This window comes from Hemibagrus wyckioides, linkage group LG11 (genome assembly GCF_019097595.1).
Source record: "Hemibagrus wyckioides isolate EC202008001 linkage group LG11, SWU_Hwy_1.0, whole genome shotgun sequence".
Lineage (NCBI taxonomy): Eukaryota > Metazoa > Chordata > Actinopteri > Siluriformes > Bagridae > Hemibagrus > Hemibagrus wyckioides.
The window spans coordinates 16564636-16590268 of NC_080720.1; the positions used below are offsets into that span (position 1 = coordinate 16564636).

A 25633-nucleotide genomic window follows, 5' to 3' on the forward strand; every position below is an offset into this window, starting at 1 on the left:
TCCCAGAAGAGTTGAAGCTGTTATAGCTGCAAAGGGTGGACCGACGTCATATTGAACCCTATGGATTAGGAATGGGATGTCACTTAAGTTCATATGCGAGTCAAGGCAGGTGAGCAAATACTTTTGGCAATATAGTGTATATATAACAGCCATAACATTATGAGCAGTGACAGGTAAAGTGAATAACCCTGATTATCTCCTCATCATGGCACCTGTTAGTGGGTGGGATATATTAGGCAGCAAGGGAACATTTTGTCCTCAGAGTTGATGTGTTAGAAGCAGGAAAAATGGGCAAGTGTAAGGATTTGAGTGAGTTTGACAAAGGGCCAAATTGTGATGGCTAGGCAACTGGATCAGAGCATCTCCAAAACTGCAGCTCTTGTGGGGTGTTCCCGGTCTGCAGTGGTCAGTATCTATCAAAAATAGTCCAAGGAAGCATTAGTGGTGAACCAGTGACAAGGTCATGGACGGCTAAGGCTAATTGATGCACGTGGGGAGTGAAGGCTGGCCCATATGGTCCGATCTAACAGACGAACTACTGTTGCTCAAATTGCTGAAGAAGTTCATGCTGGTTCTGATAGAAAGGTGTCAGAATACACAGTGCATCACAGTTTGTTGTGTATGGGGATATGTGCACAGCCGCAGACCAGTCAGAGTGTCCCCTGTGCACCACCGAAAGCGTTACAGTCCACTACTTTGTCAGTCAGACATTCGTTCGCCGCCATTTTGTCTGGTAAACTATGTCCTACGCAGAAAAGTCTGTGCAAGACATGGACTACTGCCGTGCAGAACTGTACACCATGTATACTGGACAAAGTTAAAGTAGTCTAAGCTCTTTCAACACATGGATCCTGCTAGTGATCGGTGGAGCTTTACTCCAGCCTCCCATGTTTTGGTCCTGCATCACGCTTAGAAATTTCTAGATTGTCATTATTAGCATATGTATTAGCTTTTTGAAAATGTTCTTGTTTAATTTCCTCCACTCGCTTAACACTTTCATTCATGTTGCTGTTGAATGCATCATTAGCGTCCATGGGGTCGTCGTTACTAACCTACGGAGCGGAGGGATTTGTGCTAGCTTCGTCGCGTAGCATTCGCGTCACTGTTTTTTCCCCCCTCGTTTGTGCTTTTATCGACTTTTTTATTTAAACTCTGCTTGGTTTTGCCATTATCCAAGGAACTATGCGCAAATGAATTATTACTGCTATTCACAAATAAAGTGGTCTAGATGAGGAAATTAGGGTAAATCTGACGGAGCTTCAGGATGTAATGTTTGATCACTCCTGGAGTCGGTACAAATCTGACAGTAAAGCACTGACCAACCAGCGAAGGACCTGGACTATCAAACATACAGAAAGATGTAGAAAGAAACGCTGCAAAAGCTAGACGTGGATCACTAAAAAAAAACCTCCCATGCTGATGTAAGTAAAAGAATTCGCGAACGTGTGATGTAATAAAGCGCGTTCTGATTCTAAATCGGTTGCGTAAGTGCACGTGGTTAAATCGCAGCAGTAGTCACTGAAGCATTTTTGACAGTGGTGTTTAGCAGCAATGTTTAGCAGCATTATGAGCAGCAAAGTTAATCTACACAAGTTAAACCAGCAGTGGCGTTCAAGCATGCGCCAGACGCGAACAGCGGCGCTGCGTGAAGAGTTTGATAAACTCATCCAAAATTTTGAGAGAGTCGTGGACTGCAAGGACAACTTCATTAAAGTAGGGAGGTCTAGATCAGGGGTGTCCAATCTTATCCGCAAAGGGCCGGTGTGGGTGCAGGCTTTCATTTCAACTGAGCAGAAGCCACACCTGAGTCTACTGAAAGCCAAGATCTGTTGATTAGCCAGTTGGAATCAGGTGTAGCTCCTGCTTGGTTGGAATGAAAACCTGCAGCCACACCGGCCCTTTCTGGATAAGATTGAACACCCCTGGTCTAGATGTTTTTGGACATCTCTTTAAATTAAATTGAATTATTCCGGTGTTGTTTTTCAGGGGCTGGGCTTGGCCCCTTAGTTCCAGTGAAAGGAATTGTCAATGCTTAATGAAAAACAACACCTGAACTCAATGATTTGGAGGGGTGTCCCAAAACTTTTGGCAGTATGGTGTATGTCTTTGAAACTTGTTCCAAGAATCATTAAATCTAACGGGTGTGTAAATGTTGCAGTTATTGGTGTCTGATCTGAGTGAAGCGGAGCAGCAGTCAGCACTGGCTCACGGAGCTCATCTCCAGTCTCTGGATCATCTGCTGGAGCTTCAGAAAAGCAGACTGGCAGCACTGGAGTCACACTGGAACACCAGTGTTAAGGAGCTCAGTACTGAGTACAACACAGAGAGGTATACAGACATCTTTTCCATTCACACACATGCTTTTCACTTATTTATTTCTCTTATATTGCATGCCATGTATATTACATACGTTGTATATATCAGTGATGTTGCACTGGACTACTGAATAAGTACAAACTCATGACACTCATCCATGTCTTTGTATTCAGCTTAGATTTAAACTTGTTGTACATTATGAACATGTATAACAGGCTGTGTAAAAGTAATTATTTCTTTATTAACATGAAACTGTACACAAACATATGCTACTACATTTACCAAAGACATGCCTGTGACTAAATAATAAATTCTGCTTAACTGAGTCTTGGCACTGATTTGAGATCAAGTGACTTTACTACATCAGTATCTGGTTAGTTTCTTTCACCCTTCTAACAGTGTCCAATGCTTTGATTGTGTTATGTTTAATCAGGGAGCAACTTTTTAAGCTCCAGCAGCAGGAGATTGAGTATCTCAAGGCAGAAACCCAGGCCTTGATGCAGCGTTATGAGGAAAAATATTTTGAAGCCATACAGGATTATGAGTACACACTTGACCGCAACAAAATAAAGGTAGTTTATTTCAAAGTGTCTTCATTTATAGCCAAATCAGAATACAGGAAATAGCCGTGACACTGTATGGAATGTGACATACTGTATGGAAAACAGGACACAAAGCAATAACTTTTAAAAAGTGCTTTTGTAAAACTTCTGTAGAATGAATTGTAATATTTCAGAGTTTCTTTCATTTGCATTTGTGCAGTATGCTGGCATGAAGCATGCAGTAAAAACCAGAATGACTGAGCAGAAGCAGTGGTACCTGGAAGAACAGCAGAAGTACATAAACACCACCGATGATAAAACGAATAACACTTTTGATTTGCAAGAGGCCATCAAGCAAATGAACCTGAACAAGAAGCACATGCAGAAACTGCAGGTCAGAGAACAAAAAATGCTTACAAATCATAGCTTTGTAATTCAGTGACTTTGTAATTCAGCCTTTATGAAGATTAGGCTACATAATCGGGTTGCATAACTGATCTTTTCTGTGTGCTTGCAGGGCACCATCAATGCACTGCGTTCTCATCTGAGCTCCAGTCACAGGAACACTAAGGAAGCTTTAGATGTTCTTTATGATTGTGAGCCAATTAATGAGGAAATCCGAGAGCTGAAAGCCAACCTCTCTGCCTGGCCCCTAAAATCACGGCTAGCTAATTACTGTCAGCACACCTATGACACAATTAACAAATTACAAAATATTATACAAGAGGTATGCACACTTATTACACATTCACACACTGCTGCTCAGCTTCATGAAGCAAAGCAGTCAGGTAAGACAGAATTTAATTTGGCTGATTTTCTATATTTTCGTCCCTTTTGTTTGTCATTCTCAGGGCGAGGCGTTGTTACGTGTGGTTGATGTGTGTCACAAGCTTGAAACGGTGCAGGAGAAGGTGCTGCCCTTTTACACGTCATCTTCAAATGCTAAAAAAAAAGAGAAAGCACATGCTTTGGAAGTGATGTCTGAGGAGTTGGCACAGGTAAAATACTTATTTTCACAAACACCTCACACATTACACTCCCATCACATCATCACACACTCACTGATGTCCAGAACACAGCAAGCATATCGATTTAAACAGTGGAGTGTTTGGAACATTAATATCTAACACATCTTAAACAGACTCATTATTCTAGCTCTTTCTTGATTTTTTTGACTTTTATCCCTTCATCTCTCCTCTGCTTTTAGACAATGGTGGACCAAACAGATTTAGAAAAGTTCTGGCAACGATATAACAAGGTTGTGCTGGAGCGCATGTGTTTGGAACAGGAGAAGAAGGTCCTAAGATCGGAGAAGCAGCAGCTGAAGAGTCTTCTCAAGCAGTACATGGATGGAATCTCTGGCAGGGACGAGATCCTAGAGCAGCCGAACTCACTGCTCATGGTGTCCCGCCCACCACTCCTAGACGCTCCAGCTCCAGAAACAAAAAGAAAGACACATAAGCATTAGTATCTTGTGGCAAAGTACATGCTGTAAATAAAATAAAAAAACAAATAAAAGCAAAAGTCACTTAAGAACTTGTTGTTTTTTACCTTCTAATCATGCACTTTGTGTTCTGTGGTATTGGGACACAACTCTAACACCTCTGTATCTGTGAAAAAAATGTATGACAACACTGAGATATCAGCAGACATTAGTTTGCCTTCTGACTCCCAACAGGCACAGAACATGTTAAGTAATGCCATGTTTACTTTGTTTTATGTCATTTATAAAGTGCTTTTAAATATGTAAGGCATCTTAGAGAACCTGATACTGATATAAACTGGCTAAAAACCATGAAAACCTGCTGTGTGGTGTCTATATGGATAAATCACAGCCATACTGATATTCACACTCATGCAATAGTACTTATAATTAATTATATTGTAGTTTTATGAAACCAAAAATGAATATCTGTGACACACTATGGCCAGTCACTGAAAATGCACTATATGGCCAAAATAATGTGGACACTTGATCATCACAAACATACATGCCAATTCCCAAACCACAGAGTTATGTTATGACTACACTTTAACATTTAACATATTAATTAATAATACTGTACTTTCCTCTCAGCCAATGCACCATGGGACGCTTGCCTTTCCATGCACATGAATGTAAAATGGAGTTGGCCTGCCCTTTGCAAGTATACCAGCTTCAACTCTTCTGGGAAGGTGTTCCACAAGGTTCAGAAGTGTGTTTATGGGAATTTTTGACCTTTCCTCTAAAAGCGCATTTGTGAGGTCAGGCACTGATGTTAGACGAGAAGGTCTTTGTGCACTGGTGTGCAGTCATGGTGGATCAGGAAGGGGTCATCCCCAAACTGTTCCCACAAAGTTGGGAGCATGAAATTGTCTAAAATGTCTTAGTGTGCTGAAGCATTAAGAGTTCCTTTCACTGGAACTAAGTGGCCGAGCCCAACCCCTGAAAAACAACACCTGAATTCAAAGTTTTGGAGGGGAGTCCCAAAACCTTTGGCAGTACAGTGTATGTGATGTTAATAAAGCGTATATGGTTATGATGGTTATATGGTTGGTAGTTGTCTACACCTTTTGGCAACACAGTGTATTACTTTTACTATTTAAGGTTCACTGAGAAATGTAATACATTCAATTGACTGGATGTAAATGTAAAATAATTAAATTATTCAGGATCATCTCTGTTCCCAATGACTAATCACTGATTATCATTGTCTGTAATAACCGATCACTTTATCTGTTGTTTGTCCCACCTGCACTCTTTGTTTTATTCTTTTTTTTCTTTCTTTTTTTTTTAAATAATAGTGTGTAATAATCATTGATTACATAAATTGTATTTATTCTCTTTCATCATGCATTTTATGCACTTGCTCAAAAAAGTTTACATTACCCTGATCCACAGCATGCTCACACCCCTGTTCCTGTCCTCCTTTGTGCTGTTCTGCTCCAAACACAAGGAGGTGCTCTTCAGTAGCTCATCTTCTCAGTGATCTGTCTTATTTTGGAATGGTGTGGAGAATCATACACCAATTTCACAACAATTTTGTCGAATTGACCGAGACATTACCACATGGGGCAAGTAAGGAAAAAACTTAAGAGTACATTAAATAAGGAACAGCAGTACTTTGTGTTTGTTGTTATAGGAAAATAATCCATGATCAGGTAGTGTAATGCATTATCACCCAAAAGTGAAGAGTTTTATGACTTGTACACCACAATGATTTGCCAGTGATTACAGTTTGTATTATTAATGAATGGCACATCACACTGATTAAACATTTATAGTTTTATTAATGTTGTGGGACGTCTGAGAGAAGAAGACTTGGAAAAATCTCTTAGAAAGCCCGGACATTCGAGACGCCTTCCTTAAATCTTAAATGACAGATATATTTTCTTTCTTTCTTTCTTTCTTTCTTTCTTTCTTTCTTTCTTATTTATTTATTTATTTATTTATTTATTTATTTATTTAATATTACATTATCTAGAGTAACTGCTACACAAGTTTCTAGTTTTGGCCTAGTTATTACTAGACTATTACTAAATAATAACATAAACTTGAGAGTTGCTTTACACCAGGCGAAATTATCCTCTGTTATTAAACATTAGTAACTCATTAATTAATCAATCAGATTAGTGAATTAATCAGCACTGATGTAAAGCAAAGATTTCAGATTTGATCGGCTCAGATGGCTCAGCCAAAATGAAGTCCTCCCCTTTAAATCGCCTATGCCTTAAACTCCTCCCGGCTCTGACGGTGTGTGTGTGTGTGTGTGTGTGTATGTGTATGTGTGTGTATGTATGTGTGTGTGTATGTGTGTGTGTGTGTGTGTGTGATGGTTTGAGCTCGAGCTCTGCTGTCAATATCGCACTTTAAATGCTCAAATGTAATGCGATGGGATTCTGACCATGGATAAAACCCGAATCCTGATCGTATGTTTCGCTGTTTTGGGATTTGGTGGAGGATGTGATGGTGAGTAAATGATTGTTTACATCGGCGATATTCGGGTTCCGTGTTTATTTATTCGGTCGCGGTGAAATTTGGCATTAACTACAACAACATGGCGCTCCTTCTATTCCGAAGCTCGGTAGCTAACTCGCTAGCAAAGCGGGCTTCCTTTATGTTTGGGGTGTTGGTTTGTTTTCCAGGGTATAATGAACATTTGTGGTGTGGGTTTTATTTATTAGTCGTTATCTTAAAGCTAACCTTTACTCTGTGTCTCAGGTGATGAGACTCTGGAATGAGGCTAGTTTAGCCAGTTATAGTTAGCATAGGCTATCAACGAGCTCTCTGTAGAGATGTAAAGTGTACTAACCAGCTATTATCATTTGTAATGTCGAATTTATGCTTTGTTTTTACGAAACTGAAGCTAATGACATTTAAAAATATATTCACACTTGAGTTACACGGGCCGCCGAAAACTGTACTAAGGACTTCAGGCCTTCACGTGCATTTACGGAAGCCCAGAGAGGCCATGTGATATTATTGTTTTTTGCTTTTGTTTTCTCGTGATCACGACATAATCAGAACCGCGGTGAAGTTAGTTTGATATTCGGACATTAGACGGACATTCGGAAGCGGTAGTTTAGGGACCGCCGACAAATTTCTGTATGACTGAAATGTGGTACTTGTTACTTAACTGACTACGTTCCCCAGTTATTCTAATTTCTTCTTAAATATACATATGGCATGCGGCATTGCAAACAGCATTTGTTTATTTATAAATAAAAATTGAATTAATTTATAGTATTAATTATGTATCATGTGAATTAATTTGCTATCATTAATTTATTTTTTATTAAAAAAAAAAATTTCTTCAATAGCTTCTAGGTCATGTGACCCTGTGACCCCAAATCTAGTACCAAAATGATCTACTTGCACACCTCCACAGGGTACACCTCTTTGTATCCCAAAGAATCTCTTCTTTTATTTTAATTTTAATTTTTAAAAAACACTATTTTTTCAATAGCTTCTAGGTCATGTGACCCTGTGACCCAAAACTAGTACTATAATGATCTACTTGGACACCCCTCTTCTTATCCCAAAAAATATCTGCATTGATTTTTATTCATTTGTTTATTTTCATTTGTTTAACTCCTTTCATATATAAATAAACAAGTCATTTTTATCACGATTACACACTGTTTTTTATTGTTATTACACAATAGTCTTCTTAAACACACAAGCAGCATTTAAATATTTTTTTTTTCTGGCTGCTTTAATTAATCAAATTAAGGGCACTAGTGCTGTTATCATGTTATCAAACAAAAGAGACAGACTTCACTCCTTCCTGATGACCAGTGAACACATTAGTAATGGAGCTGAGTGGCAGGACAGCCCTGAGGTCTGCATGGTCACTGTGTGTTCACCTGAGAAACACGATCCTCTCTGAGATGATACTAACATCCGAGCTGGACTGTGCTACGCCCTGTGATGAGGGCTTTGACTTCAAGATGAGGGCAGATTCACGGGGGTGCAATGTTTATTCATAAGGGACAGAGAGAAAAGATTGATCCATCATAAGGGCAGAAATGGACGTGCACTCACACCCTACCTCTCTCTCTTCTCTCTCTCTCTCTCTCTCTCACGCTTTCTTGCCCCTAAAAGAACTACAACACAGGCTTTCCAGATTTGGCACTAGATTATCCAGTCTGGCCAAGGAACATAGTGGTAGTGTCTGGACACGTGGTTTGGCTCAGTTCTTATTCAGTCAAAACATGCTCATGTACAGACACTATTTGATCTACATGTACAGTGTATTTGTCTTCATGTTAAATCTGTCTTATTAGACAAAAGACTATAAACCCAGAGGCCTTTTCAAGAAATCTTGCTTTTTAGTAATATTCAGTTCTGAGGGGGTGGGGTTGGGGGTATGTTATCTGTATTAATATCAATATAAACAGAATAATTTGATTTGGTGATGTCTAGAGCCAGAATGTGCAGTTTTATTTCTCAAAAAGACAAAATCTGGGAGTTTTGACACAGTGTTTCTGATCTAATGTGACAACTTTATGAAAGATTTTGAATTAACACATTCAGACTGTGTTGTTGTTTCATTAGATGTGTAGATATTTTATTTTATTGTTCTTGACATGTTTCTAAATCATTTGTTTAACCAACACTCTCAGTTCTTCCTTGTTGTATTGGTAGCATGCAGCCATGCTCTTGATAAATCAGTGTTTATCCTCACTGTGATTATTCTTGTTGAGGAAATAAAGTACAGACAGGATCACAAGTACCATTAGCTTCTGCTGGTTCAGGTGGTGTATGAAAGCGATACAGCAGTATACTGAAGTCTGAACTCTCTGTTCTATGAGGAGATAGTGAGCAGCACTGTAGGTTTTTAAAGAGTGTTTTCACAAGTCCATGTCTCTCCCGTTCTCTCTCTAGGTCTGTTGTGTAATTGCACCACGTCTCAGTGTGAAAAGAATGGCTACCGCTGTGAGACAACGGGGGCCTGCATGGCTTCAGCCTCCCTTATTGATGGCCAGGAGCAGCACATGCGAACCTGTATTGACAAAGAAAAGCTGGTTCCTCCTGGGCAACCCTTCTTCTGCCTGAGCGTCGAGGGTCTGCTCAACATCCACTGCTGCTATACGGACTACTGCAACAGTGTGGACCTCAAGGTGACCTCAGGTAAGTGTCCTACTCACTACGTAGGGTTCCAACTCAGCCTTCTGTCTAGCTATTCTATTTAAGCAATAAAATGTAACATGATGTCCATATTTAACTAATATAAGGTGCTGGTATAGGAAAATAGTTTATAGTAGGGTGGAATTATCATACTTTTTATCATTTTATAGTTACAGTGGGTGTGGGTGATTACTTTGCCACACATGAATGTTGGAAATTCCCTCTGATATTCACAGGATTGGGTGCTCAGAGATACAACGATGAGCAGCCACAGTATCCGGTGTTTCCCAAACTCCTGAAGATTCTCCTGAGAAAATACAATTCACAAGCAAACAAAATTGTACTAAATGGACCAGCGACCAACACATCTGACACCGCCTGAGAGGCAGCTTTGATCAGTGACAAACTGACAAGAGCTGGAAAATACAGGCACAGATTGCCTACACACTGTGTGTAACTGCTGCCTTTATATTGTTTATACAATTTATATTACAAAATTTACATTTTGTAAAACCATTTAGTAGTTAAGCTGTGTTTATTTGTACTTTTATACATTGTTTTGTTTGTCGTATGTTTTGATATCTTTATTCTGAAGACTTGTTTGGGGGTCGCGTGTGGATGCTGATTTAGCAGGGGTTTTTTTGGTCAAAAAAGTTAGCAGCGAGCACGGACATTACGGATGCTTCGTTACAAGTTTGTTGCAGCCATAAAAGGCGTAAAGTATTACAAAGAAGAATAAAAGACTATTTCCCTTCTTCATTGCATGCAGCCAATGAGGTATTTGTTTTTGTCATTATTTTATGCCTGTAAATCTCCATTTCACATTTTCAAGGTGAATTTAGTGTTTGTTGTATTCGTTACCAATGTGTTTAGTTTTCACGCTGGATTTGAGGAACTTCTTCGAATAAACCAGTTGCAAGAAAACCACTTGTGTCTGTACGTGCTTGGAGGGAGATACACTGTGATGGGTTTTAAATACATTTAAACAAACTGGTGAACCTGTGATGCGTCATGTCTCCAATAAAAAATGTAAATGTAGTCAATCCATCAAGATGTTTCAGACATTCAAGCTTTCTTTCTGTAGTTTGGCATCAGGGATATGAGGCTAAAGCTGGCAGCATATACTGCAAGTTTGTTATACACATAAATGACTAATTTGCTTGGTGCAAATGTAATAAGTGCTGGTAGCTTAATATATTTTGACAGATGACTACATTTGGTGTCGGTGACAGATTTCTGCTGAAGCTGTTCCATGAAAGATTATATCAACAAACAAATGATATATTGTGCCAGGATGAAATGAAATCTCACACTCCCTCTAGAACAGCGTCATCCATCAGCTGCTGCTATTTTGGCTACAGTAAACCTCTCATCTCCACACAGTTACTTAGAGGTCAGGGGGTCACAGGACAGCAGTTTACATCAACATCACACTTACACACAGATACACTTACTTATATATATATATATATATATATATATATATATGTGTGTGTGTGTGTGTGTGTGTGTGTGTGTGTGTGTGTGTGAGAGAGTGAAAGAGAATGTATATATAAAACATGAATTGTAGAGCAAGAACTAGTAGAATTTAAGTTGTGTTTAAATCTTCTGTTTTAATTTTATTATGAAAACAACCCAGTCAGGTCATACTACATATAGAAAACATTATTACATAAGAAATCTTATTTAAATTCAATTCAATTCAATTCATTTTGTATAGCGCCTTTTACAATGAACATTGTCTCAAAGCAGCTTTACAAAAGAAGAAAAACAGAGAAAGGGGAGGGGAAAAATGAAAATAAATAAATAAAAATAACTAAATAACTAGAAATAAGAGTAAATCATTAAATTTAATAATTAAACTATTTTATCCCCAATGAGCAAGCCTGTGGCGACGGTGGCAAGGGAAAAACTCCCTGGGATGGAATAAGGAAGAAACCTTGAGAGGAACCAGGCTCAGAAGGGAACCCATTCTCATTTGGGTGACACTAAACAGTAAATAATGTAACTGTAACTGATTAATGTCCTTTCTACAACAGCAATCAATGGCCCATGGGCTATAAAGGAACTATTAGGTCAGTGTAGTTTCTAAGGTCATTATAGACACTAATTCTTTGCTGTCACAAGCTGACAGATGTAATGGCAGGTCTCTGACTGTATGAAAGTCCCCAAGTGGCTGTCTCCTGGTCCACACAGATCCATCCACAGCATCAGTGGGCACCAACAAGCGACGAGACTCTGACCAGGGGTAGGGCAGTGGTCACAATGGAACTGGCAAACAGTGGGAGCTCAGGAGTGGGGTGTATAGCTCGACAGAGAAAGACAGAGAGAGAAAGATAAAGATATTAAGTATGAAGGTGTCCCAAAACAAAAATGTGGGTCAATGCAAATGAAGCACATCAAATGCAAATTACAGTGTACCTTATACAAAGATCACTACATTTTACATGAAGAATCAAAGAAATATATAGTTACTGCTTCATATAAATATTTCTAGCTTAGTGTTTCCACTTTCTGGTTTCTCGAGGTCACTATACATTTTAGTGCTTTTTTTGTCTCCCATTATATGTAATTCAACAAGTTTAGCTATACTACACAGCCTCCTGAATCTGTCTTTTCAACTCCTCCTGTATAAATGAATATGGCATTGATAACAGCCAACATTAATCCTTTCACATCTTTTAGATATAATCAGAATATACACACAGAGAATATAATAGTTTATACACATAAAATATCATAGATTGTTCCACAAAGTACATTGTTAAGCATGCAAAGTTTCATTTACTTGAAATAGAAAAAAAACATGATAGACTTTTAGAAGCTATGAGTTAGTAATGTACCTTTCTGGATCGATTCATCAATGTTTCAGACAATACCCATATAAATCCATGTTTTGGCGATGAAAGCCTAGAGTAACCTTGATAATACACAATTATGAACATTAAATATTAGAAGTTAGACTTTTATCTGAAAAATAAGATTTTCTGACATTTTTATTGCTGTCCCGCTCAAGGGCTGTAAGGTATTTTAGTCACGTGGTGGGAAAGACCGATAAGTGCGTCGTCACATTAGAGTATCGCGAGAGCTGTTCTAGCGCATATATCTCCAGCGCACACTCTCGCGGTATTTTGGCGTGTGTGTGTGACACATCTCGAGCCCCGAATGAATAGCCCTAGCGACGCCCCTGCTTACAGCCCTTGAGCGGGACAGCAATAAAAATGTCAGAAAACACAACAATCTTATTTTTCAGATAAAAGTCTAACTTCTAATATTTAATGTTAACACAGTTGATAAAAGTAGGCTAACAAATGTATGTTGTGTCAAAAAGGAGGCCCACTGTCTTTGAGTCTAAAAACCCCTGACATATAGGACCCGTTTGATTATTATTCCATACCCAAGAGGTAGAAAAGCCTTAAATTAAATAAGCCTAAAGATAGATCTAAATAAAATATAAACTGTTAAAGCACTAAGACATTACAGTCTGAACATCATGACTTTCTATTATTCAACTAATGCAGTATTTAAGTTAAAATACAGACATGGTTTAGGTGAACAATGGGCCAGAACAGACTCCATCTGTTGGCTGTTCTGTCAATAGAAAAGGAATTCTCAGCACTATAAATAGTAGTATGGTGATTGACTCAAGTCTCGGAGATACTCTCTGATGATTCCACCCTCAAAAAAAATAGTATAGAAAAGTCACCAAGAGCATGACGTAGACAAGATATAAGCAGCAAGACAGATGAGAGATGAGAGAACAATAAGAGAAGAGAAGCTGTAAAAAATAAAAAAATAAACAAAGAATAATTCATACATAATTAATTTGTCTTTATTATTAAACAATATTACATAAAAATGCTCTTACAAAACTTGTTATTCTTGCTTACCCCCTCTCCCTAAGTAGCCCCCTGATGTTTCAGGCTCAGCCCCTGATGTTTTCAAATCCTAGATACGCCCCTGGTCACTATCCAGCATCATTTGAAGGTGGGACTTCCTTTTCTGACACATGGTCGCAGGAGCACATGGTGTGAGATGAAGGTAAGATTATTTACTTTGGTAATCTAATTTAAAATGACATTAACTGTAAATTAAAAATATATGTGCATGCATGAAGGCATAAAGAAGATTTTCGTCATGGTTTAATGTTTTTTTGGTACTTTGCATGTTTAGAAATTAAGTTTTTCTTTTTGTTGCCTCAAGGCAACGTTGTGTGATAAGGGGTAGTTTTTAAGGAAGTTTTTGCTGACAATGTGTTTTGATGTCATCACAAGTATTTATGGATAATATAAATCTAATTTTACTTCTTTTAACACATTGTGCCAAAAAAAATGGACATAAAGTTGTTCTTTGGAAAGCAAGAGCAGAATTGGAATGTTAGGCAAATCATATCTGACAGTGAGTACAGTGAGGAGGAGCGGAATGGAGAAAAAAGGTTTATGCAGAAGAGGAAAAATAATTTTCATTTAGGGTTTGGATTGTTGAGCTCATTTGTACACAACCAAGTCTAATGAGTTGATTTATTTCCTGTAGCAGAATGGTTGTGATAGATTTATGCAGCAGACAGCATAAAGAAATAGTAGTCAAATGTCACACTGTTTTATTTTTGCTGTGCTTTCATTGGCACTGGAAACTTACATTCTGTATGTTTTTATAGATAGTCAAGATAGATGTAATACCACAGAGGATGATGAAGGTGAAATTCTGTCTGAAGATGATGAAGTTCTTTCTAAACCCCTTGATGGAAAACATGTCTCACCACTGTGCCTCCAGTTCACCCTGAATGGTTACAGATCCCTCCATCAGCTGGTGAAATTCTGTTTCAAACTACTTCACTCTGATGACCTCTATGATCTTATTGTTCATATTTTGGTGTGATTTATACACATGGGTTTGTGCATTCTGACCTTTGGAGGCTTTATTATGTCAATTTTATGATGAAACATGAAAAGACTTTAAAGGTCATCTGTCTTGTTCTGATCATGGTAAATACACTACATTGCCAAAAGTTTTGGGACATCTGCCTTTACATGGACATGAATTTTAATGACATCCCATTCTTAATCCGTAGGTTTTAATATGGATTTGGCCCGCCCTTTGCAGCTATAACAGCTTCAACTCTTCTAGGAAGGCTTTCCACAAGGTTTAGGAGCGTGTTTATGGGAATGTTTGACCATTCCACTAGAAGTGCATTTGTGAGGTCAGGCACTGATGTTGGACAAGAAGCTATAGCTCATAGTTTCTGCTCTAATTCATCCCAAAGGTGTTCTATTGGGTTGAGGTCAGGACTCTTTGCAGGCCAGTCAAGTTCCTCCACACCAACTCACTCATCCATGTCTTTATGGACCTTGCTTTGTGCACTGGTGTACAGTCATGTTGGAACAGGAAGGGGTCATCCCCAAACTGTTCCCACAAAGTTGGGAGAATGAAATTGTCCAGAATGTCTTAACGAAACATTCTTTCACAAATGTTTGGAGAAGCAGTCTGCATGCCTAGGTGCTTGATTTTATACACCTGTGGCCATGGAAGTGATTAGAATACCTGAATTCAATGATTTGGAGGGGTGTCCCAAAACCTTTGGAAATACAGTGTATAAACACAACTAGACTGAAATATACCCGTATGATATGCAACTAATTGTTAAACATGAATTAACTAAGGAAATCAGTAGATATCAGTTTATAACAGGCTCAGCAGTATCACTCTCAGTTATGATCAGTTAATTCAATAAAAAATTCATTAGGCAAGAGGAATTTAGGGAGAAACTTGTTAATTAACTGATGAGAAACTGAACAACTGTGTTTACTCTAGTGATCCACTGTGGGCCAGCAGAGCCAGCATCCAAGCACACCTTCTTTAATGCATCAGTTGCATTTCTGGGTTTAAAATGCGAGTTAAAGCAGGAAAATCACCAAACTGGATGCTGGCCTTTCAGGACTGGAGTTTGTACCTACGGATTAGTTTATAATCAGTGTCCATCTGCTGTGTGACAGACATACGAACATGTGTTTTAAATGTGGGGTTGGTTGTCTATATTGAACCAGGGCAAGAAGACACAGAGTAAGTGTGAAGACACAGTGTGAGAGTGTGTATGCATGAGAGAGTGACGCAGAGAGCAGTATGTCATCCTTTGCTTATATCTGCATGTAGACATACAGTAGGGAATGCTGCTAGAAAAATGACAGTGATCCGAAACACACCAGCAAGTCCACCTCTGAATGGCTAAAAAAAAATTATGTTTTGGAGTTAGCTACCTAGTTAAAGTCCAGACTTAAATCCGATTGAGATTCTGTGGCATCACTTTAAACAGACTGTTCATGCTAGAAACCCTCCAATGTGGCTGAATTAAAACAATTTAAAACAATTCTGGAAAGAAGAGTGAAGCAAATTTCCTCCAGAGTGATGTGAAAGACTCATTGCCAGTTATTGCTTATGCTTGATTGCAGTTGTTCCTGCCGAAGGGGCCACAAACAGGTTATTAGGTTTTGGGGGCAATTACTTTTTCACATAGGGCCAGGCAGGTTTGGACAGTTTTTTACCCTTAATAAATGATATCATAATTTAGAAACTGCATTTTGTATTTACTCGCATAATTATCTTTGTATAATAAAACTGATGATCCGAACCATTTAAGTGAAAAAAAAACCTTTTCTTTTTACACTGTATATATATATATTTTAGAGATAGACGGCCATGTTTTTTTAGGGTGAGGGGAATCACTGCGCATGCGCACTGCGCAGTGACGCAGAACACTTGACGTAATGTTTGTGTTTAAACTGTGTTTCCTTTTAAACAGTAAGGTGTTGAGGTTGAGAAGATCGCAAGACTTGGCTTATCCTTTGCTTTGTGATTTTTCTACACGCCTGTTTGGGATTTCTTCTAACTCCGTTACTGGACCTGACTCCTACACCGACTCTACAACAGTGATGATGAACTTCAGAGGAGGAACCGCGCTTCAGCAGCACCAGGATGTGGAGCCCGAGCCCGGATGGAGCGGACTGGACAACCCCTGGACCGGTCAGTTACTGACTTTTCTCTTTTTCTCTTAAGTATAAAGTCTTTTAAACACCGCGGTATTACAAAAAAAACCGCAATCGGAATATCGTTTTATTTGGTTAGATGATTTGGAGAAAATCTGTTCGGCTAATCGATATTTGGCTAATCTCTTTACGGACACGATCATTACGGTATGCTAAAGCTAGCGGACAAAGCGGCAGACTCCGGTGAAACGAGCAGGGAAGAAATAAACAGTGTTAATGTTTTCAGATATGTTAAAATCAACTTTTTTTTATAAAGTCGTAATGTTTATTTAACGCTTATTAAAGTTTACTAAGACAAGCCGAAGAGTATTAGCAAAGATTAGCTAGACGGCTAGTTAGCATGTAGCTAAGTAATTGTTTTTCAGTGTTCATAGTTTTTTTAAAGAGTGAATAAAACAAGTTAAAATGTTTACAATAACATAATCTATTTTATTATTTGAACGATTTTTCATTGTCCGTGTTTGTCGAGTTGTTAAAGCGGAGAGAGGAAGGGGCTGTGAGGAAAGGCAGCTAGCTGAACAAAACCAATCGCTAGAAATAAATGGAGCTAATGCAGAGGGCAGCTTAGGCAAAAATATCAAGCTGTCTGTTTCACTTCTGTTCAGCAAGGATTTGTTTATAGCTGTAATGAATAAAATAGTTAGGAGTAGTGTCATTTACAATAAAGGGCGAATTTTTTAGAGGAGACACAAATGGATTCAAAGGGGATGTGAAGCATTGGAGTAAGGAAATGATAAAGAAACACACTGTAATAGAAATGTAGTTTAATCTGCATTGTTTTGGGGAAGATACTTTTGAGCATTGAGATAAGTGACCAGTGTGACTAACAGTGAAGCCGTGATAGCGTAAGTAACTCCTATAAATGCAGAATATAAATACTGAGTTTTTCTGCACTGTTATAGGAAGATTACAGTAATATAACTTGTGTAAGTATGTCTTGTTTTGATAGGGAGGTTTTCCTGCTTTACAAAACATACACAGTGCTATTAAAAAGTGTTTCTGCTTCGTTTTATGAGATGTTTTTAAATGTGCCTCATTGTCTGTTCATCTTGTTTGACACAGGGACACAGAGGGAGACGTTTGTGTTTCCGGAGGATGAGGACGATGACAACTGGCCTATGAGAAGCCACTCTCCTGTATGGATCCCACCACCTGTGGGGAGCCCAGCCCCACCTATGAGAGGTCCCTTTTCCGTATGGACCCCACCACCTGTGAGGAGCCCATCCCCTCCTATGAGAGGCCTCTCTCATGTATGGACCCCACCACCTGTGAGGAGCCCATCCCCACCTATGAGAGGCCTCTCTCCTGTATGGACCCCACCACCTGTGACGAGCCCATCCCCACCTATGAGAGGCCTCTCTCCTGTATGGACCCCACCACCTGTGACGAGCCCATCCCCACCTATGAGAGGCCTCTCTCCTTTATGGATCCCGCCACCTGTGAGGAGCCCATCCCCACCTATGAGAGGCCTCTCTCCTGTATGGATCCCACCACCTGTGAGGAGCCCATCCACACCTATGAGAGGCCTCTGTCCTGTATGGATCCCACCACCTGTGAGGAGCCCATCCACACCTATGAGAGGCCTCTCTCCTGTATGGATCCCACCATCTGTGGGGAGCCTCTCTCCTCTATGGATCCCATCACCTGTATGGATCCCACCACCTGTGGGGAGCCCATCCCCACCTATGAGAGGCCTCTCTCCTTTATGGATCCCACCACCTGTGACGAGCCCATCCCCACCTATGAGAGGCCTCTCTCCTGTATGGATCCCACCACCTGTGGGGAGCCCATCCCCACCTATGAGAGGCCTCTCTCCTGTATGGATCCCACCACCTGTGGGGAGCCTCTCTCCTCTATGGAACCCACCACCTGTATGGATCCCACCACCTGTGGGGAGCCCATCTCCACCTATGAGAGGCCTCTCTCCTGTATGGAGGAGACCATCCCCTTGCACAAACCCTTCCTCTGTGATGAATCCATCCCTAGTAATGCAACCATCCCCATTGAGGAGGCCATCACCTTCAGGGAATCCACAGCGTTTCACAGTTCCTCTGCCCCAGCCTCATGTCCAGATTAACCCCCACCACATTGTGGCTGGTCAGCAGTATGTTCCTGTCCCACGCCAGGGCATAAGGAGGAGGAGGGACGAAGAGGATGATCAAGAAGCCCCTCCGAGTAGACGGCAGCATGTGGATCAGGATGGGTAGCTGGGTTTCATCAGGAGGATCGTCCGATTCCCCGTTCACTGGGTTTCTATTTACATGGGAGAGCTGTAAGTTCAAAAGCTCAGTCATCACCTCATGTTCATCACCTCATATCCATGATGTATGGTACGTATCTGTGGTAAGTATGTATGGTAAGTATTTCACCCCTAGATTTCAGCATTAGTGTTTTTTTCAGAGAGAGATTTCAGCATTTTAAACATGTGGGGTGGTGAGCATCTGTTGTTTCTTTTGTATTTTGCATTTGTATTTAGTTTGTGTTAAATGTATAGGATTTTTATAATATTACTGTTTATTTATATATTTATATATAATATATTATATATATTTAAAATTATTAATAAATAAATAGAAATTGTATTGTTGTAGAATCATGCATTGTTGTAAATATGTAAATATTACATTTTTAAGATTTAGATTTTAATATTAAGTTATACAAATGTAGTGTTGCGTTATAAAATGTAAAATAGTGTATAAAATATTAATATTTGTAATAGGTCTGTGTACTTTTTGGTATTTGAAGTTTCTTTTTATGAAACAGAAACAAAAAAACGAAAATGAAATTGTTTTTTAATTATGTGATGAAAATGTCAGACACCTTTTTAAAATTTGACTTGATTTTCTTTTCTCATTTATACTTTAAATAAAGAAAGTTCTATATCATAGAAACGGAAAACAGCTGCATTTTCTTTGTCTAAAACCGGCCGTATCTCTTCTTCTGTCATTTGTGGCAGCGTGCAGTGTTCTACCGTGGTGAAGTTAGTTATACAGACACACGGAAGCGGTATTTTCGCGGTATTTTTTCCACAAATGACAGAAGAAGAGATACGGCCGGTTTTAGACAAAGAAAATGCAGCTGTTTTTCCATTTCTATGCTATAGAACTTTCTTTAGTTAAAGTATAAATGAGGAAAGAAAATCAAGACTAATTTTAAAAAGGTGTCTGACATTTTCATCACATAATTAAAAAACAATTTCATTTTCGTTTTTTTGTTTCTGTTTATCAAAAGAAACTTCAAATACCAAAAAGTACACAGACCGTAATAAGTGTACAGTTTGTCATTGCTTATAAATAGTTAATAAATTATTTTTTGGTTCAATTCACACATGTCTCAAGTGTCTTTTTTTTATAACACATCATAAACATTTCTCATTTGTTTCTCATATAATTACACAGTAAAAAGAGTAGAGTATTGCTGTATTACATATCAGTATTTTTCTAAAACAACAGCCATGTTACTGTGTGAAATGCTGTCAGAGAGAGACAGTGAGTGTGTGTGTGTGTGTGTGTGTGTGTGTGTACTGAGATGAATCACTGAAAGCTAAATAAAATCAGAAGGTTGTGAGTTCCAATCCCAGATCCACCACAAGGCCCTCAACCCTCAATTACTCAGTTGTATAAAATAAGATAATATGTAAGTCTCTCTGGATAAGGGCATCTGCTAAATGCCAGAAACGTAAATGTAAATGTCTGATATCTGCCTCTTGTCTCCTCAGTTCTGGTTAAACCTATGAGAGTGTCACACTTATTCAGAACACATGTCACTAAGACCTGTTACAAACATATTCTGTCTAATTTAACTCTGAATGAAATAAAACTTCATAAACCTCCTGATATTAATTATACTATTTTCCTTCCACCCTCATCGTCCTGACTCCTGACCCTGAGGCTGACCAGTGTGCCTGCACACCAGGGGATAGTGGATAGTAAAATTGCTTTATCTTCTTCATATCTGTCTGTTGGATTTTTTAATACATTTTGGACTTGTTTAATTTTGGACTGCAGTTGTTGTGTCTGTTATCCAGTGTGACAGTGCTGTTAAAGATTTAATATAATTATATATATAAATATATATATATATTTATTTTTTTTTTTATTCTAAAAGCTAATATCAGGTTCATTGTGAGAGAAGTTCACACTCTATAGCCACTGCAGAATATGGTTCCTGTATTTATGTCTGCTGTAAATGGAGTACACAGATATATATTTTTCACAGACCAGTAATGTCTCAGGTGTCTGATGCGACTAATTTATAATTCAGTGATTCATCAGAATCATTAAATCTAACGGGTGTGTAAATGTTGCAGTTATTGGTGTCTGATCTGTGTGAAGCACTGACTCACGGAGCTCATCTCCAGTCTCTGGATCATCTGCTGGAGCTTCAGAAAAGCAGACTGGCAGCACTGGAGTCACACTGGAACACCAGTGCTAAGGAGCTCAGTACTGAGTACAACACAGAGAGGTATACAGACATCTTTTCCATTCACAAACATGCTTTTCACTTATTTATTTCTCTTATATTGCATGCCATGTATATTACATATGTTGTATATATCAGTGATGTTGCACTGGACTACTGAATAAGTACAAACTCATGACACTCATCCATGTCTTTGTATTCAGCTTAGATTTAAACTTGTTGTACATTATGAACATGTATAACAGGCTGTGTAAAAGTAATTATTTCTTTATTAACATGAAACTGTACACAAACATATGCTACTACATTTAACAAAGACATGCCTGTGACTAAATAATAAATTCTGCTTAACTGAGTCTTGGCACTGATTTGAGATCAAGTGACTTTACTACAACATCAGTATCTGGTTAGTTTCTTTCACCCTTCTAACAGTGTCCAATGCTTTGATTGTGTTATGTTTTATCAGGGAGCAACTTTTTAAGCTCCAGCAGCAGGAGATTGAGAATCTGTCTTTTCAACTCCTCCTATATAAATGAATATGGCATTGATAACAGCCAACATTAATCCTTTCACATCTTTTAGATATAATCAGAATATATACACAGAGAATATAATAGTTTATACAAAAAATATCATAGATTGTTCCACAAAGTACATTGCATGCAAAGTTTCATTTACTTGCAAATAGAAAAAAAAACATGACTTTTAGAAGCTATGACTTGGAGATGGAAGCCTAGAGGAACCTTGATACTACACCAAGCAGCAATTTGCAGAGACAGTCAACGCCCTGTAACACATATGACAAGCAAGCTAACCGTTATACAGTTCAAACAATTTGCTAGCAAGTTAGCTAATATAAGAATAAATTATATTATATTATTCTATTATAAATATTAAATATTAGTTTATTATTATATTATATGGTGTAACTAAAGCCAGTGGTCAGATTTACTAACAAGCTAGCTATCATTGGGCTAATGATAACTATAATTAACCATATATATATATATATAGCTTTACAGAAGTATAGAAACAGGGAAAAAAATATAAATATGAAGTTTAAAGTTAAGATACTATTTTATTCCTATTTTATCCCTAATGAGCAAGGAAAAACTCCATCAGATGATATGAGGAAGAAACCTTGAGAAGAACTCAGGCTCAAAAGGAAACCCGTCCTCATTTGAGTGACACTGGACAATAAGTAATGTAAATGTAAATAGTGTCCTTTCTACAACAGCAACCAAGATCTCTTGAGGATCTAATAAGTCAGTGTGACCTATTAGTTCCTGACTTCATTATAGACACTAATTGCTTGCTGTCGCATGCTGACAGATGCAACGGCAGTTCTGTGACGGTGTGATAGTCTCCACAAATATTCTGGACAGCACTGAGGCTACAGTAAAGTAGTTCAGATTCCTGAGGCTCTACCATTTCTCAGAACCTGAAGTGCGAGGCACACATTGTGAAAAAGGTCCGCCAGATGTTGTTCTTTCTTTGCCAGATGAGGAAGTTCAACCAGCCATGTGAGCTGCAAACACAGTTTTCCTCAGCTGTCACTGAGTCGGTTCCATACTCTACTTAGTCACCAAATCAGATTGGAAAATATAACAGATAATCAGGACTGCTGAGAGGAATAGTGACGCTCCTCTTCCCACAATCCCAAAAAATATGTAAATGTCCAGAATGCAGAAAGGTGCAAGTAGAATCACTATGGTGATGTCATCTTGTAGGTTTGTAATAGCCTTTAAGACAGCATCTAAAATAGCTAGCCTAAGAACAAGCACATTTCATGGAAAGAAGAAAGGAAAGGTTTATTTTTTAATATTATTGTTTTTAATATTATCAGCACATATGTTCTTGGTTGTTAAAATGCCTGGAATAATACATTTATTTTTAGTCTGTGTTTCACTTTTTTTATGAACATCAATTTTATGAATATCAGTCTTAATGTACTTAATGACACTATGTTGTAGAAGAAAGAGCCGAAACAGAGATGATTCTTTAGAAAATAGTTAAGGGAGACTTAGATCTGTCACATGATGAGAGAGATGAGGGTGAATCTGAACCTGATATACAAGAAGATGGTGAGGAAGAGGAAGAAATTGCAGGATTATATTATATGGTGTAACTAAAGCCAGTGGTCAGATTTACTAACAAGCTAGCTATCATTGGGCTAATGATAACTATAATTAACCATTTATATATATAAATAGATGGAAATAGAAATAGCTTTACAGAAGTATAGAAACAGAGAAAAAAAAAATAAAGTTTAAAGTTAAGATACTATTTTATCCCTAATGAGCAAGCCTGAAGGTGGCAAGGAAAAACTCCCTGAGATGATATGAGGAAGAAACCTTGAGAAGAACTCAGAAGGAAACCCATCCTCATTTGAGTGACACTGGACAGTAAATAATGTAAATGTAAATAATGTCCTTTGAAATTGCAGGAGACTCAGATGAGCAGACTAAAATGGATGAGCAGGAAGGATGTTGCCCTCTGTGGACCAGGAGTAACATGTACAAATTAATTACCTCCAGGATAATTTATTCAGTTCTAGTAATTAGCCACAGTTAATATTGTAGCAAACTGTTCTATTCACACACAATATTCACTACAACCAGTGGTAGCCAGTGGTTGATAAATAGTGTATTTATCAATCAGTGATAAATATAATTGATCAGGGAGGCTTGAAGGTTATCCACGTAGTATTATGAAGTTGACTGTCTGCAGTGGTCAGTATCGATCAAAAATAGTCCAAGGAAGCATTAGTGGTGAACCAGCGACAGGGTCATGGATGCATGTGGGGAGTGAAGGCTGGCCCGTGTGATCCGATCTAACAGACGAGCTACTGTTCCTCAAATTGCTGAAGAAGTTCATGCTGGTTCTGATAGAAAGGTGTAAGAATACACAGTGCATCACAGTTTGTTGTGTATGGGGCTGCATAACCGCAGACCAGTCAGGGTGCCCATGCTGACCCCTGTGTACCACCGAAAGCGTTACAGTCCACTACTTTGTCAGTCAGACATTCGTTCGCCGCCATTTTGTCTGGTAAACTATGTCTTACGCAGAAAAGTCTGTGCAAGACATGGACTATTGCTGTGCAGAACTGTACACCATGTAAACTGGACAAAGTTAAAATAGTCTAAGCTCTTTCAAGCAAGGACAGTTTTTTCATGACACTCATACATGTCTTTGTATTCAGCTTAGATTTAACAACTTGTTGTACGTTATGAACATGTATAACAGGCTGTGTAAAAGTAATTATTTCTTTATTAACATGAAACCGTACACAAACATATGCTACTACATTTACCAAAGACATGCCTGTGACTAAATAATAAATTCTGCTTAACAGTCTTGGCACTGATTTGAGATCAAGTGACTTTACTACAACATCAGTATCTGGTTAGTTTCTTTCATCCTTCTAACAGTGTCCAATGCTTTGATTGTGTTATGTTTTATCAGGGAGCAACTTTTTAAGCTCCAGCAGCAGGAGATTGAGTATCTCAAGGCAGAAACCCAGGCCTTGATGCAGCGCTATGAGAAAAAATACATTGAAGCCATACAGGATTATGAGTACACACTTGACTGCAACAAAATAAAGATACTTTATTTCAAAGTGTCTTCATTTATAGCCAAATCAGAATACAGAAAATAGCCGTGACACTGTATGGAATGTGACATACTGTATGGAAAACAGGACACAAAGCAATAACTTTTAAAAAGTGCTTTTGTAAAACTTCTGTAGAATGAATTGTAATATTTCAGAGTTTCTTTCATTTGCATTTGTGCAGTATGCTGGCATGAAGCATGCAGTAAAAACCAGAATGACTGAGCAGAAGCAGTGGTACCTAAAGAAGTACATAAACACCACCGATGATAAAACGAATAACACTTGATTTGCAAGAGGCCATCAAGCAAATGAACCTGAACAAGAAGCACATGCAGAAACTGCAGGTCAGAGAACAAAAATGCTTACAAATCATAGCTTTGTAATTCAGTGACTTTGTAATTCAGCCTTTATGAAGATTAGGCTACATAATTGGGTTGCATAACTGATCTTTTCTGTGTGCTTGCAGGGCACCATCAATGCACTGCGTTCTCATCTGAGCTCCAGTCACAGGAATGTGGAATCTCTGGCAGGGACGAGATCCTAGAGCAGCCGAACTCACTGCTCATGGTGTCCCGCCCACCACTCCTAGACGCTCCAGCTCCAAAAACAAAAAGAAAGACACATACGCATTAGTATGTTGTGGCAAAGTACATGCTGTAAATAAAATAAAAAACAAATAAAAGCAAAAGTCACTTAAGAACTTGTTGTTTTTTACCTTCTAATCATGCACTTTGTGTTCTGTGGTATTGGGACACAACTCTAACACCTCTGTATCTGTGAAAAAAATGTATGACAACACTGAGATATCAGCAGACATTAGTTTGCCTTCTGACTCCCAACAGGCACAGAACATGTTAAGTAATGCCATGTTTACTTTGTTTTATGTCATTTATAAAGTGCTTTGCATAAGGAGGTTTTGACAAGCAACTTAATAATAAGTAGTTTCTTTTTCACCTTATTATTAAATGCCATTATTTTAAATATGTAAGGCATTTTAGAGAACCTGATACTGATATAAACTGGCTAAAAACCATGAAAACCTGCTGTGTGGTGTCTATATGGATAAATCACAGCCATACTGATATTCACA

The 25633-nt window shown here is 38.4% G+C and overlaps 3 protein-coding genes across 3 annotated transcripts; all 3 read left to right on the forward strand.

Annotated features, from left to right (window-relative positions):
- The first annotated feature begins 1617 nt into the window (after positions 1-1617).
- LOC131361441 (dynein regulatory complex subunit 2-like) lies at positions 1618-4451 on the forward strand. The gene is made up of 7 exons (XM_058402525.1): positions 1618-1713; positions 2159-2328; positions 2750-2888; positions 3079-3252; positions 3376-3585; positions 3710-3856; positions 4066-4451. The coding sequence occupies exons 1-7, from the start codon at positions 1618-1620 to the stop codon at positions 4324-4326; spliced, it is 1197 nt and encodes a 398-aa protein (XP_058258508.1). The 3' UTR covers positions 4327-4451.
- A 2190-nt stretch (positions 4452-6641) lies between these two features.
- Positions 6642-10404, forward strand: LOC131361071 (activin receptor type-1B-like). Its single transcript, XM_058401920.1, has 3 exons — positions 6642-6807; positions 9226-9471; positions 9705-10404. The coding sequence occupies exons 1-3, from the start codon at positions 6744-6746 to the stop codon at positions 9848-9850; spliced, it is 456 nt and encodes a 151-aa protein (XP_058257903.1). The 5' UTR covers positions 6642-6743; the 3' UTR covers positions 9851-10404.
- A 3767-nt stretch (positions 10405-14171) lies between these two features.
- LOC131361984 (cell surface glycoprotein 1-like) lies at positions 14172-19013 on the forward strand. Its single transcript, XM_058403650.1, has 2 exons — positions 14172-16485; positions 17571-19013. Exon 2 carries the CDS (start codon positions 17647-17649, stop codon positions 18583-18585), a length of 939 nt encoding a protein of 312 aa, XP_058259633.1. The 5' UTR covers positions 14172-16485; positions 17571-17646; the 3' UTR covers positions 18586-19013.
- Positions 19014-25633: the final 6620 nt, after the last annotated feature.